The 14046-nt window shown below is 39.0% G+C and overlaps 1 protein-coding gene across 1 annotated transcript in view; it reads left to right on the plus strand.

The window, feature by feature from the left end:
* The window catches only part of BMS1 (BMS1 ribosome biogenesis factor), a 23977-nt gene extending 15490 nt beyond the window's left edge, over positions 1-8487 (plus strand). The window contains exons 14-21 of the mRNA XM_082308761.1: positions 1648-1836; positions 2447-2627; positions 3148-3206; positions 4214-4336; positions 5395-5542; positions 6478-6653; positions 7135-7296; positions 8003-8487. Coding sequence (XP_082164887.1) covers positions 1648-1836; positions 2447-2627; positions 3148-3206; positions 4214-4336; positions 5395-5542; positions 6478-6653; positions 7135-7296; positions 8003-8239 — 1275 coding nt within the window. The 3' untranslated portion in view covers positions 8240-8487. The remainder of the gene's footprint in view (positions 1-1647; positions 1837-2446; positions 2628-3147; positions 3207-4213; positions 4337-5394; positions 5543-6477; positions 6654-7134; positions 7297-8002) is intronic.
* Positions 8488-14046: the final 5559 nt, after the last annotated feature.

Consider the following 14046-nt stretch of genomic DNA (forward strand, 5'->3'; position numbering starts at 1 on the left):
TACAGAGTTTGCCCAAAGGTTTTTTCCTGGAGACACACATGACATTCAGAAGCTACTTCAGAAAGTACACACAAAGAAATACATGCTTGCAATTTTTTATGGTTGAACTTTGAGTCCATTAGTTGGAAAGAAAAACAAGCAAACAAGCCATACAACTGAAAGCTTCATTTAAATTGACTTAAATAGTTAACCATGTTCTAAATCACTGAATAAGTCAGGATGCGTCATCTAGACTTTATCTACTTAAAAGTTTTTAACAGTTATCGATTTGTCCCTTAGTGGTTGAACTAGAATGACTGGTCTCAAAAAAAACCCAGAACATGAGAGAAGGTTCCCCTCCAGGAAGAGGTGGGCGGGGTGGAAAAAAAGGCATCCATTTACGTTTAGGAAGGTGAACACCTTTCTTGTACTAATTTGTGTCAAATATTTTCCCAGTATTATTTTTAGTGTGATTTTTGCAGTGTTATTAATGGATAAGTAAGTTCCATGTGGCAGTCTTTTTCATCAAACTGTCAAGTTATTTTGAGGAAAAAATAATTGATGACTATTGCTCTGTACATGTGGTAGGAGTCTTCAGGTAACTGTATCCAGAATTGGAGGATTTTGTTCCAGGCCTTGTTTTTTTAGATGAAATCTTGTAAACTTAAAAGTAGCTTCTTTGGCTCTCTTAGAAGAACATTGCCTTACATTGCTAACAACTTCACTGTCTTCTCTTCTGACAAAATCTTTCCCTAAATAGTCATTAAATTAATCATTGCCTTCTTGCATTAGCCTCTGTCATAAGTGATCATATGAGCTCTGGTATGCTGATGTACTTACTAAGAGCACTTAAAGCATAAAGAAGGACATTCCAGTAAAAGAATATGAGGCAATTTACAACTGTTTGCTTGGGGTCTGTTACAGAAATACATATCAGCAACACTCCTACTGCAGGACAGAAGGGCACGGATCTCAAACTGGGGATGTGTAAAGGCTTCTAGCAAAATAAACTTGGACCAGAAGATTTGTGCCATATCTCAATAACTTGAGAAATGAAATTAATAATTAGTTTGCTTAAATATGGCGTCTTACAGGTAGCTGAACATCAGGAGCTAAAACAGGAGGGTGAGGCTTCTGTTATTCACAAGGATATCTTGTGAAATATTTACACAATACCTACATTCGTGTGGTACAGAAGAGCTTTCAAAGATCCTTTTGATGATATACAGTGTGAGGATGCACAGAAAAATTTTTAGGCTGCTGAGTAAGATAGGAGCCCAGCCTCCTCATAAAGTGACACCTTAAAGATCAGGATGTTAACTTTAAAAAAGGCACTTGGGCTCCTAAATCAAAAATGTACTTTTGACAGTTGTATCGTTAAAATCCAAAGTCACCATTATGAAAGGTATATCAGAAGTCACTCAGTCATTTGCTTCTCTTGGGTACTGTCTTTCAAGTAGACTAACAGGCCCACTTGGGATTTCAAATTGGAAGGAATTCATGGTGGCAGAGATCTTGCTCTGAATAAAAAGTCACAAAACCTATCAGATCTTTCCCAAAAGATTTATATAAATGTTAGCATGTCTTAAATAGAACTGGCACCTCATGAACAAGTTGTTAATACTTGAATTTTGTAAAACACGTGGTGACTTTCTCTTTGTCACATAGCTTAATCGAGCGGAATTTGAAGATCAAGATGATGAGACCAGAGTGCAGTATGAGGGCTTCCGGCCTGGGATGTATGTTCGAATAGAGATTGAGAATGTCCCATGTGAATTTGTCCTGAATTTTGATCCTCATTATCCCATCATCCTGGGTGGTTTAGGCAACAGCGAAGGAAATGTCGGATATGTACAGGTATGTAGCCAAAGCTGTAAGTGCACTTGATATCGGTACAGGTGTTCTTCAGAGTGTCTGGAGTTATTTATTTTCTGTTTGTTAAAGATACAGTAAACACAGAGAGAAACCTTCGTCTCTGTCTGTTGAATGGGGTTTTGCATTTGACACAATTAACTCTACAGTAGCAGACTGATTTTTACAGGCTTAATTGGATAACTGGAAGAAGTTGTTGTTGTTTAATGTTCATCTGCAGAGATGTCTTAGGACTGAGGTCTGATATTGTGATTGCTAGATTGGAAACATGTATTGTACTCTGAGGTTTGTGGTCTATGGACAAGTGGCTATAGAAAAGTTACTAGCACGTATATGTGTGTTGTTTTTTTTTTTTTTTTTATTTACTACTTGCATGTATGCATACAAACATGACTTCAAAGTGAGTGAAATACTGATTAGCTTTATCTTTCCAGTCAACCTAGTGTTAATGAGAATGTTTGAAGATACAAAGCTTACTCAATAAAAAATGCTAGCATAGATGAAAGTTGCTTTCAATCATTCCTGAAAATTAAGGCTTGAATTTCAGAATTAATGTTATTATCCTGTAATAGCATTGTTCATCTTTTCTAATTAGTTGCGCCTGAAGAAGCACCGATGGTATAAGAAGATACTTAAGACACGTGATCCTTTAATCCTCTCGTTAGGGTGGAGGCGATTTCAGACTATCCCCATGTTCTACATTGAAGATCACAACGGGCGTCACAGGCTTCTGAAGTACACACCACAACATATGCACTGTGGAGCAACTTTTTGGGGTGAGAGTGTTCTGGAGTTAATATCCTGTATCACTTCATCATTGTAAAATTCTCAAGCTTTACAGGATGTATCAGGAAATACAGCCAGTAGCTTTTGGAATGAGAAGTGTTTAAATAAAGTTGTGTTCCCCGCAGAATATAAAATAACACAAAATAGCATGAGAAAATAGGCAATTGCCTATTATTTATGAATTATTTGGCTTTTAATCAAATTCTGAGCATTCTGCTAGGTTGTATTGTATCAAAGAGGAACGTGATCTGGTGGCTGTGTGCAGAGAAATGCACGCATTATGGGCCCAGCCCTGCAGATGCTTCTGTACATGAGTAACTTCTTGTTAACCATTCCTTTAACTTTCGTGGGGCTATATATGTGAGTAATGGGTTGAATGCTTTAGACTTTTCTTTGGTTTTATTCATTGAGAATATTTGGCACATATTTGTAACCTTTCTGACTTTAAATAGAGGCTAGATGTTGTGTAGTAAAGCTTTTAATAAATTTTAAAATTTAATTTCCTTGTAGGGCCCATCACTCCTCAGGGGACAGGATTTTTGGCAGTTCAGTCTGTCAGTGGTACAACGGTAGGTTTGTTATCACAAAATGTTGATTACTGCTTTCCATGGGTCTTTGGATAAAATATATAGATTTGGGGAAGAAGATTTATTTATGGTAAAGCAGTGATGTTGTAGGAACTGAGAAAGTAGGTGGACTTAAGCTTTTGAAAGTTGTATTGTGATGAGATAGGAAACTGGATGGAGGCTTTTTTTTTTTTTTTAACAATTTTCATCTGCTACACTGAAAATGACAAATATTGCTTTATTATTTTCTGTGGAAGGATTTATACCTACTTGGTTTTCAGGTACTAAGTATTTAGATAACTTTTAAAACCTTTTTACAGGATGAGATACTGATGTTCCTGTTGAAAAAGTTTGCCCGCAGCGTAATTTCTCTGCATCTTGTTAGAATGTTTATGGATATCTGAATTAATTTAAATAGTGTTAAAGCAGTATTTATCAAATATGATCTTGTTGCATATATATTACCAAAAGGTAGATTTATGTTTACGTACAACCTATAAAGAAAGCTTTGCATGGCATTGTGATGAGCACAACAGTAATCAGATTAGTGATTATTATCTGCTTCCTAAAATACACCTTGTTTAAGTCCTATTGCACAGTCATTTTGTTATATGTATTAAAAGGCTATTTTTGTCATGTGCCCCTAGCATAATATAGTGACTTACAGCAGTGCACAAAGCACTTTTCCTTTGAGACTTTCTGTCTGAGTAAGATTGTGTTTCATAAAGAGAACACAGTGAGGTAGATAGCAAGGACTTTAGATTGCTTCCAAGGTAATTAGAATGGCAGTTCTGAAAATCTCATTAGCAAATGGTAGGAATGTTATGTCAGCAGCACCTCAACTAGTCTGTACGAAGTCAATTTGCATTTGTCATGCTGCTGTACTCCTGTAAAGGTTATAAATTCTGTACTCAAATTCTAAAAAGCAGTGAGATTGTATCAGTGAAATGGTTTCTTCACTGTTTGGTAAATATACATTCAACAGTGTCTTTCATTTCTGTATGTTTCAGCCTGATTTCCGGATTGCTGCGACAGGAGTTGTGCTCGATTTAGATAAATCCATAACTATTGTAAAGAAATTAAAGCTAACTGGTTTTCCATTCAAAATTTTTAAGAACACTTCTTTTATTAAGGTAGGTATGTAGATATGTATACTGTAAAACCACATGTACCTATGATAGGAAGGAATGCAACCTGGGACTCCATCTGTCTTTCCCGAGGCAGAAGTTCCCTGCAATTGTTGCATAGTGTTCTGGATCTCGGTAGCTGCGTGGGTTTTTCTGAGCTGTCTTCAGTGTGGTCTCTAAAGGTACTGATCATTAGCCAATTAATATGAATTACTGTTAACCAGACAAAAATTCTGGAACAATCTCCTGGCTCACATTCAATGTGATTTCCCGCCCCCCGCCCCCTTCCTTCCTCAAACGCACTGATTAGCTTCCCACAGTAGCAGACGCCTCTGGAGAATGTGAACCTGTCCCTGGTGTCATTCAGGCAGTTTGATCCCACTGAATTTCAGCTTTGGGATCAAAGATGACTTCTAGCAGTGCTTAGGACTTCACGGTTCCAGTTACAAAAGTATTTGGGGCAGGAAGTGTCGCAGAAGTGAATTTTCATTGACCTTCTAGCTGTCCTTAGTTGGGCTTTCGGGCTCAGGAAGAGGTTACGTTATTCTGCGTTTGGGGAAGTAAGAAACTAAGCACTGATCCCAACAGCGAAGCACTCAAGCATTCGCACTAAGCATACACAGAATTTTTTCTGGATTTCCCTGTGATTTATGAAAGAAGCACAAACCTTGTAGAGCTATATTGTATTAGAGTCTCACAGCTAGCAACTTAAGGCAGCCTGCTTGCTTTTAAGGTATGCTGTGTTCCAGCAAATAACGTTAAAAGAGAACTGGACAGATTCCCTTAAATATGTTCTGTTTTAGATTTTTAAATGTATATATTTAATGCTAAGAAGCCTTGCCTGTGGTATATGACTCTTAAGTAGATTACTTTTAGTAGCTTACCTTAAAGTCAGATCAGTAGGATTTTGGTGTGATCAGCACTCTTAGTATAAAGACAGTTTTATGTTCTTCCTATTTCTTTATAAGATATGCTTGTGGGAATTACTTATCTTTTTGTGGCCTACATAGGTCACAGAGAGAGACTTAGCATCTTGAATGATGGTGGGTAATTTACACTTTCAGGGAATGTTTAACTCTCAGTTGGAAGTGGCTAAATTTGAAGGTGCAGCGATTCGTACTGTGAGTGGTATCCGAGGACAGATCAAAAAGGCCCTCCGAACTCCAGTAGGTGCTTTCAGAGCAACATTTGAAGACAAGTTGCTGATGAGTGGTAAGTTGCACTTTCCATGTAAGTTATCACACAACTTTCATCCTGCTTCACAGATTGAAAAGACGTGTCTCAGAATCTCTGGAATCTGATAATTGAGATGTGAATTCAAAGAGCATGAAATACCTGGTGAGATGCAGAATGTAATTTAAAAAAAGTACATTTTATGTTGGATTTCTTTCAGTTATACTCAGAAGTCATATAGTATGCAGATGAAAAGGTTTGTCTTAGAGACCTATTTCTCTGAGTGTTTTAAAGCGTTTTACACAGCATGGTACGCTTTTCTCCTTGAACGTGAGGATGAATTGTATTCAGTGGTGCAAGTGCTAGAAGGACGTTTTTCTGAGAAATCCCAAGAGTGGCATTGTAACTCTAGTTAAGTGGTTTTTTTTTTTTTTTTCCTCTAACCTTCTGGGGAAATTATGCAGGGGATAGGGGTAAGTGATCTCCTGTGTTTGCTGAGCATCACTGTAATGTTGAGAACATGAGTTTGTGCTTATTTGGGTTTATATGACCTCTGTTTTTCTAAACCCATCGAAATTATGGATAGTGCAAAATAAAAGCAAGTTAGTTCTTTTATAAAAATAGGCAGAGGAAAAGCAAATTGTTTTTGTCAGTAATAGTAGAGGCACAGATACATATATGAACTCTTGCTAGTTCTTTAATTGAATATGAATAATGAATAGGGTGGTATTCGGCTGGCTGCTCTTCAGGAATATGTGCTCTTTATGACTTTATGGGGTTTTACAGAATCCAAGCGTACACATAGTTACATTGGTTTTGCCTGACATTGAAGAGATCTGGTATATATACCAAACACAATACTAGCATGCGGTCTAGATGTTAGTTATCTGTTCTATTCAGGCAGTCTGTGCTCGGAGTGTGGATGTGATGAACTGTGTTGTTATAGAGCCGAGTAATATTTCCTTTTCTTTCAGATATTGTCTTTGTGAGGACTTGGTATCCTGTTTCTATCCCAAGATTTTATAACCCTGTAACATCCTTGCTGAAGCCAGCAGGTGAGAAAGATAGTTGGAGTGGAATGAAGACAACAGGCCAGCTGAGGCATGAGCGAGGCATCAAACTGAAACAAAACAAAGATTCTCTCTATAAGGTATATTTGATAATGTCTTTTAATTTTTTTTTTTAAACTAGTGATCACAGTCAAATTTGCACTCTTCCTCAGACCTGTGCAGACCGAGAGTAGTGTAAATATGTGTTCTTACATACGCATGTGTGACTTCATATTTTTATCCACAAGGCACAGTCTTTCCTGGCATGAGATGGGAATAAAGCAGTGGAAAGGAGATTGTTGTGGATCAATGAGAGTCTATAAAGTGATCTGCAGGGGAGAAGTCTTCTCCAAAAGCTTACTGAGACTTCTATCATAGTAAAATAGGGGTAAACATATCATTCACAGTCTGGTGCAAGGACATTGGAGAACGTTTATTGAGTGTTTGGTGGGGCTTTTGGTTTTGTGGGTTTTGTTTGTGGTGTTTTGTTTTTGGTTTTGTTTTTTCCTGAAAGATGGAAAATAAAATAAAAGCTTTGAAAAGCTCATGAATCTTATATATGTTCTATATCAATTCTTTTAGCCTATTGTGAGGGAGAAAAGGCATTTCAATAAGCTCCACATTCCTAAAGCACTGCAGAAGGCACTGCCTTTTAAGAACAAGCCTAAGAATCTTGAGAAGAAAGGCAAGACTCCAAAAGACCAGTGGAGACCAGCTGTTATCAGGGAGCCTCATGAAAAGAAGGTAATTATCACTTATTCTGAAACAAGGACTCCCAAAGGGTAAATGTGTTGCTTAGACCATTTCTAACTATTGTTTTAGCACTTGAATCTACTGCTAGTGCTAAAGACATATGCTCCTAGTGAAAAACAATCACCTGCAATTTGTTTTGTTCCTGTTTGGCATGCATATGGAACTGGCTCTGAGTGGATGGTGTCTGTTTTTCAAACTAGGAGGTCACCTGAAGCCTGAATAGGACTTTTGTCCTTTTCACAGGACTTGTAAGGTATTTCAGTTGGATGTAGTGCTGTCACATTATGGATGACTTAAATTGGCAGCTGCGGTCTTTTATTTGACTTGTCATTGCTATGCATTATTAACAAAGACGGGGCTTGAAGCAAATACTCTGCTTCAGAAATTGAGAATTATAGAGTGCTTGCAAAGGCAAGAAGATCCAAACTTCAGTTTAAGTGTTCTATAGTAGCAATTAGGTATAGCCTTTTAAATAGTAGCTAACTAAAAATCAGAGTTCACAAAAATTAAGCCTTTGATTAACTTCACAACAAGATAAAGGATTAAACCATTTTAGAAATCGGGTAAGAGGTGCAGAAATAATTAGGAACTTGCCTTGAATCTTTGATTCATTATAGGGCGCTCTGCTGAGGTTAAACTGTTTCTTGCTCACCAAAACCGAACTGTTTGTATATTGATTCTCTATTTTCTCTTTTAGATATCAGCCCTACTCAGTGCTTTGAGTACAGTGAATAATTACAAGATAAAGAAAGCCAAAGTAAAGCATCGGGAACAGCTTAAAGAATATCTCAAAGTTAAGCAGAAGGAGGATGAACAGAAATTCAAGAGGCAAAAGGAGGCTAAGAAAAAAATCTATCGCATACTGGGACAAAGGGAGAAAAAGAGGCAGAAGTCAAGCTTGAAAGGATCTAGCAAGGGAGAGAAGAATATGTAAAAAATTGATCAGATTTTAGGCCAAATGAGGAAGTGGGGTAGCTGTGCAATTTTCTGCTGAAGAAATGAAAAGGCCTTGGACTACACTAGACATGCTTTCAAGAGAAAAATGCAAATATGACCTTACTCAAGCGCTTGAATACATTTGGCAATGTATATAAATAAGATGTAGAAGTATGGATTGTGGTTTTTCTACATGATATTCCGGAGGACTTTGTATTTCAGTATATTTCTACCCATACTGCACATTGTATCTAGCCAATAAAGTATTTTAATGTCAATTACAGAATATTGTTTGTAAGTGTTTTGTCTTAGTACTATTGGACTTCTGTGGGAGAGAGCGCTCCTCTGGATGTCTCCTGAATGTGCTTCTGTGTTGGTAGTACTTTTGAGCCATTGCCTAAATTTTGCCTTTGGCAAGTCTTCCATTAAAAGGCATGAAGAACATCTGTTACTGGGCAGGAGTTTTGGATTCTCTAGCTTTGATGTGCTAGCAGATGCCACCAGAGTAGCTCGCTCCTGTGCTTTGATCATCTGGTCCTGCATGAAAGCATCTCAGTTTTTTCCACTTCTTACTAGCTACTGAGCAGATCTTCAAAATAGTGTTTCATCTAGAACTTCTGTTACTTGACCGGTTTTGGCACGCTGAGACTGTCAGTAGGTCCCTCAATGACTGCAGCTTACTGGGGAAGCAGTATCGGACCCTTCCCAAATGTGTGTAACTACCTTGTGATTTTCTGTGAGGTAAGCACAGATGGGGTAACTCACTTCCTTTGGGAACATCATCTTCTGTCCAGAGAGCTTCGTTTGATGATATGGTGTTAGACTTTTTTTAAGATGAATGGAGAGGACAGGTGGTAGATTGTTTCAGTCCTGTTAAATTAAGTGAGAGTTGAAATCTTTCTTGGCATGACAAGAGGCTTTGAACAATCACTCTGTTGGAAGAGCAGTGGAATTTATTTTTGTTATGCCATATGTGGCATCAAATAGTTACTGTGATGTATGTATTTTTAATACTTCATCTTCAAACAGGCAGTGGGTTAGATAACATCAGTAATTTCTTGGTCTCCTTCCTGAATGAGTTCACTCCTTATCATCAAGCCAAAATTCATTATTATTATTACAATGTAGTAATATTTCCTATCTCAGATGGGAGATCCCATGTGGGTTCAGGCTGCCTCACACAAAAGCTTTCTGCTGAATGCGTTTGTAGACTTTTTTGAGAATGTTTAGCATTTCAGGATTTTCTTAATTAATCTCATAATGTTATGTGTACTGATATTGAAATTCTAATGCATCCGTCTTTGCCTATATGATATTAGGCTGAAGCCTGACTCAAATTAGTTTGTCAGTAATTTTTTTCCCCTTGTGAGATTCAGCTGTGGTCACGTGAATATGAAAACATGATTTATGCTTAAATAATTGAAGATTCTCTGCTGAGTAGACAACCACTTCTTTCAGAGCTTTACAACAAAGCTTGGCTTTTTTTGCCCCACAGAGTAGCGCAGGGTGGTCTACCATGCCTTTGTTCTGCAGGGTTGTTTCCTTTTCTGTCATACTGTGCTAGGTTAGGTCTAATCTAAACCACCAAGGAAGTGTTTCCTATTAATCCCATTTTTATGCTGTTGTGAGCAGACTCCCGTTTTATGTGCCGTTGTTTGCACCTTCCATGTATTCATGTGTGACAAGTAGTAGCTGTTTTGAGCATCTGAGAAGTTACCACTGCAACACTTGACTTAAGGTTTCACATCTGCTATTTATATGTAATGAAAAATAATTTTGATCTAGTTTTTTCATAATAGCTCTGCCAAAGACGAACATGGTGAAATGGTGGACTTCAGTCTTCTTGTCGTTGTGGAGAGAACCACTCGGAGAGCCAACTGAGCATGAAAACGTTTCACCTGCAAAGACTACACAAGATACTTGTTCTGGATTATCTTTTTTTTTTTTTTTTTTACCCTTTAGGTAGCCTTTTTAAAAGAGAGAGAAAATTTTGATTTTTTAACTCATTTTTTTAAAATACAGGTTCATATGCAGTGGGTTATAGATAGGAGCTGGTATGTGTTGTGAGCCCTGCTAAAAGAAAGGCAGAGGTTTTGCAATATCTTGCAGTGCTGACTTTTAGTTTGGAAACCGATGAGAGAGAACCAGTTTAGCGACTGTCCCAGCAGAGCCTGGCTCCGCTTTGGCCCGAGGAGGCCTGGCGCTGTGTTGTGATGGAGAGCCTGGCCAGGGCCCCTGCCTTTGCTAATTGTTCCTGGGCTGTGATTTACAGTGCTGCGGGGAAGGTCGGTGTAAATCCTCTGCTCCAGCGTGAGGGGAGCACTGCACAACACGTAGGTTGGAATCGTTGTATTTGTCTGAAAATGACAACTGTGCTACAGCCTTTGCGTAGCTGGGAGAGACGTTAATACTGTATGTGAGGAGAGCTCACAGAGTCCTTGTAATAAGGCTATTTGTTTTTTCGTCCAGAACGACTAAATAAGACTTTGGTTTTAATAGTAACAGCAACCTTTAATAGCGCTTTTGGCCTGGTTTTGACATTGAATGTTTTAGTTTTGCCCCCAGGGATAAGAAAGGGCAGTGGTTAGTGCTGAGGCGGTTGAGCTGGGCCGAGTGCTCAACACCTCCCCGGTGCTGCAGCGGCTCCCCTGAGCCGCAGCTGAGGGAGGTTTGCTCTGCAGAGCTGCTGCGCGCCGGCCTGGCGCCGGCGAAAGCTGCTGGCCTTGGAGAAAGCGAGGGCCTCGCGCTGCGTCAAGTAACCCCCAAAGTTACTTAAACCCCCAAATGCCTCCTCCTGTCATCAGACACCTGTTTCCCGCCACTGGGCTGGGCCCGTGGCTTGTGCTCCCCTCTTGCCGAGGCCTTTGGCAGAGAGGAGGCCAAAGCCTGCCCCACAGGCTGTGTCCCTTACTGCAGTCACCAAGTAAAACTGCCTGCTAGGAAAACAAAACCAATATTTACTCCTCCTCATCAGCTGCAAAAAAAGCCTGAGTTATCAGAGGGAATCTCTGGCAACAGTCTTGCACTGGCAGGTGGCGGAACAAGGGGCTGAACTGTTCTTATCTTGGATAAACCTAGTCAGCGCTGCAGGAGGTACAAATAATTAGCAGTCTTGTTCGTCATTAAGCCCTAGGCAAACATGAAAACCTGTAACAAAAGTGAAGTCTTTTGTACAAATTATTTCCATGTTGAAGGGAAAAAAAAAAGTAATCTGCTGGTAGAAGGCACCATATGGGCCTTCCAGGCGGGGTAATGCAAAATGAACTGTATCCCAAAATATTTCACCTAGGAGGGGATGCTAATTGCCTGTGAGCAAGGGGCTTTCAACAGCAACGGTTCAACCTATGAGGCTGAAGAAATGTGTAACTTGGGAGAGAAACTGAAATTGCAAAGAAACAGGCCATACGCGGTTTTGAATTAGAATTAAGAATAGATGAGATGTGAGGGGGTGCTGAGGTACAATCAAGAGGGCAGTCGTGTTGCTGACTGGGGTCGGTTACCCACAGTGCTATCTGTGCAAATGGTTAGCAAAGGCTAATGCTAGGTGACAAGCAGCTAGGAGCTGGCTTTTTAAATAAAATCTTTCCTAGGAAGCATAAAGATAGATGAAGAATATTTTCCATTTTGGGTTAACTACCTGGATTAATTTTACAAGGATTAGACCTCATTCCTCCTAACTCTTAGTGTCGCTTCAGTGTGATTTCCAGCTGGAACTGGTGATACATATACTAGAGCAGATGAGGTCTCGTGCCCTGTCCTAGAGGCTGGGTTGTGGGGTGGGTATCTGGCAAATACCTGCGCTGGCGGTTTGCAAAGTGTCTGTCTGGGTGTCCCCATCCCCTGGCTCCAGTTGCTCATCGTGTGTTCAAGACTTCACCCCACACGTTGTCAGGTCACCTTGTTCTTTACTTGTGGTGGAAAACTCCTCTCTGACTGACTTAAGAGGTGGTATAAAATACACGTGAAGGCAGCTGGCTGTATAGCTATGGGAGGATGTAGGAATCGTACCAGGGCTAAGTAGCGTTGAGAGAATTATTTTATATCGTTTGCTATTTTAAAATGGAATTACGTCTTTGTAATGGTTTGCAAATAAAACCCCCATTCACATTGTATTTCAAACTAAGTTAATATGATATTGCGGAATAGTTATTGGATTCAATTGATATAATTAAAATAACTATGTTAGACTGTCAGAATACTTTTGTGCTGTGTGTAATGCTCAGTGTTGCTTGCCTATACAAAGCTAAGGCCAGTCTTGACTTCATCGCTCGAACTAGGCTGTGTCTGTGCTAGGTGGTTCAGCTAAATACAGAAGTCCTGTTCTTTTCACAACTGCTACAGGCCCACAGCTCTAAGTGACTTCATTGACATCTGCACATGTCCATTGCTGCTTCACATCAGGACTGTAATTTGTTCCTGGCCACCAACAAACTCTTTGCAAGGAGTCTCAGGGTGTTGTAGCATTGACACAAAGTAATGCAATTAGACATATTAGACACTGGTTTCTCTGCAAACAATTTTAAACAGCATCCTTGCTGTAGCTTTAAAGGTCACTGTTGATGGAGCCTCGCATTTGCAAACACCAAGCTTAATTTGTTGTCTATTTTAATGTATTGTCCTGAAGTTATTGGGTTTTGAGAACATAGAATCTATTAAGAAGATTAATAGAGCAGCTCATTCCAATTATAAGAAATGTACTGGTGAAGAAAATGGAAATGCATGGAAGATCAATGTATTAAGCAGTTGCCTGAATGGAGGAAACAGAGGAAATAGATTAAAATTAATTCTCTTTTGTACAGAAAAGATATTTGCTTCTATATAGTACTAAAAATGTTGGGTTGCTTATATTGTAGGGGATGATAAAGCATTTCTATGCTGATTGTATAAAATCAGATAAAGAGCTATCAACTTTTTCCTTCATCCATTTCTTTTTCCCCAAAATATTGCTGGGTATAGTTGGATTTATTTTGTCTTTACATTTTTTTTTTTCCTCTGGGTCATGTTTTCCTATTTTGGAGGTTCTTAAATTCCTACACTGGAAGGCTGCTGTACTGAAAACTTACTTGGCAGCAAGATAACTTAGCAGTGAACCTGAGACAGGTCATCTGTGAAGATGCAGTCTGGAGTGACTGGCTCTTTGGCTTTGAATTTCTGTTGCTAAATGCCAGGTTTCCTAGGTGTAAAATCAGAGTTTCAGACTATGGCCTAAGGACACGGGCATTTGGATAGTAGTCCTGAGTGAATGCTGCCGGTTTCCTTCATCAGTGGTGTCTAAAGGAAAAAACAGGGGAGGAACTGTTGACTCGGATCAATTCTCTGCTCCAGTTTGCCCTGTGGCACAACTCAGTGTGTCATCTGCTTTGGTCAAAACTCATGGGGAGGCAGAGGAGGGGGTAATTTCATTGAGCCAGTTTTCACTTTTACTACCTCATTGAACTGTGGCCACAGCCCCTCATGCTTAGTGCAATCACCACTCATACACAGATGTTTGAAGAATGCTATTGTAATTACTCTTTACTTACTTACTATTAAGGGCAGGTTTCATAGGAACTATGAAACAAACTTATGATCCATAGAAATTAAATATTAAAAGGTAGTTGAATTATTTACGGTATTATCCATTTACTAATTTCACCTTTTGTGGTATAAACAGGTTGCCATTTAAGCCTCATTTTAAATTATCTGTGGATAATATCTGTGAAGGAGTTCCCAAGATTTTTTCATATAGGAGAAGATTCTAGCTTGAATGTAAAAAAAACAAGGTAAAGACTGGTTAACTTAAACACAAATTGTGTATTTGCAGTA

The sequence above is a fragment of the Platalea leucorodia genome (genome assembly GCF_965183815.1).
Source record: "Platalea leucorodia genome assembly, chromosome: 4".
Taxonomy (NCBI): domain Eukaryota; kingdom Metazoa; phylum Chordata; class Aves; order Pelecaniformes; family Threskiornithidae; genus Platalea; species Platalea leucorodia.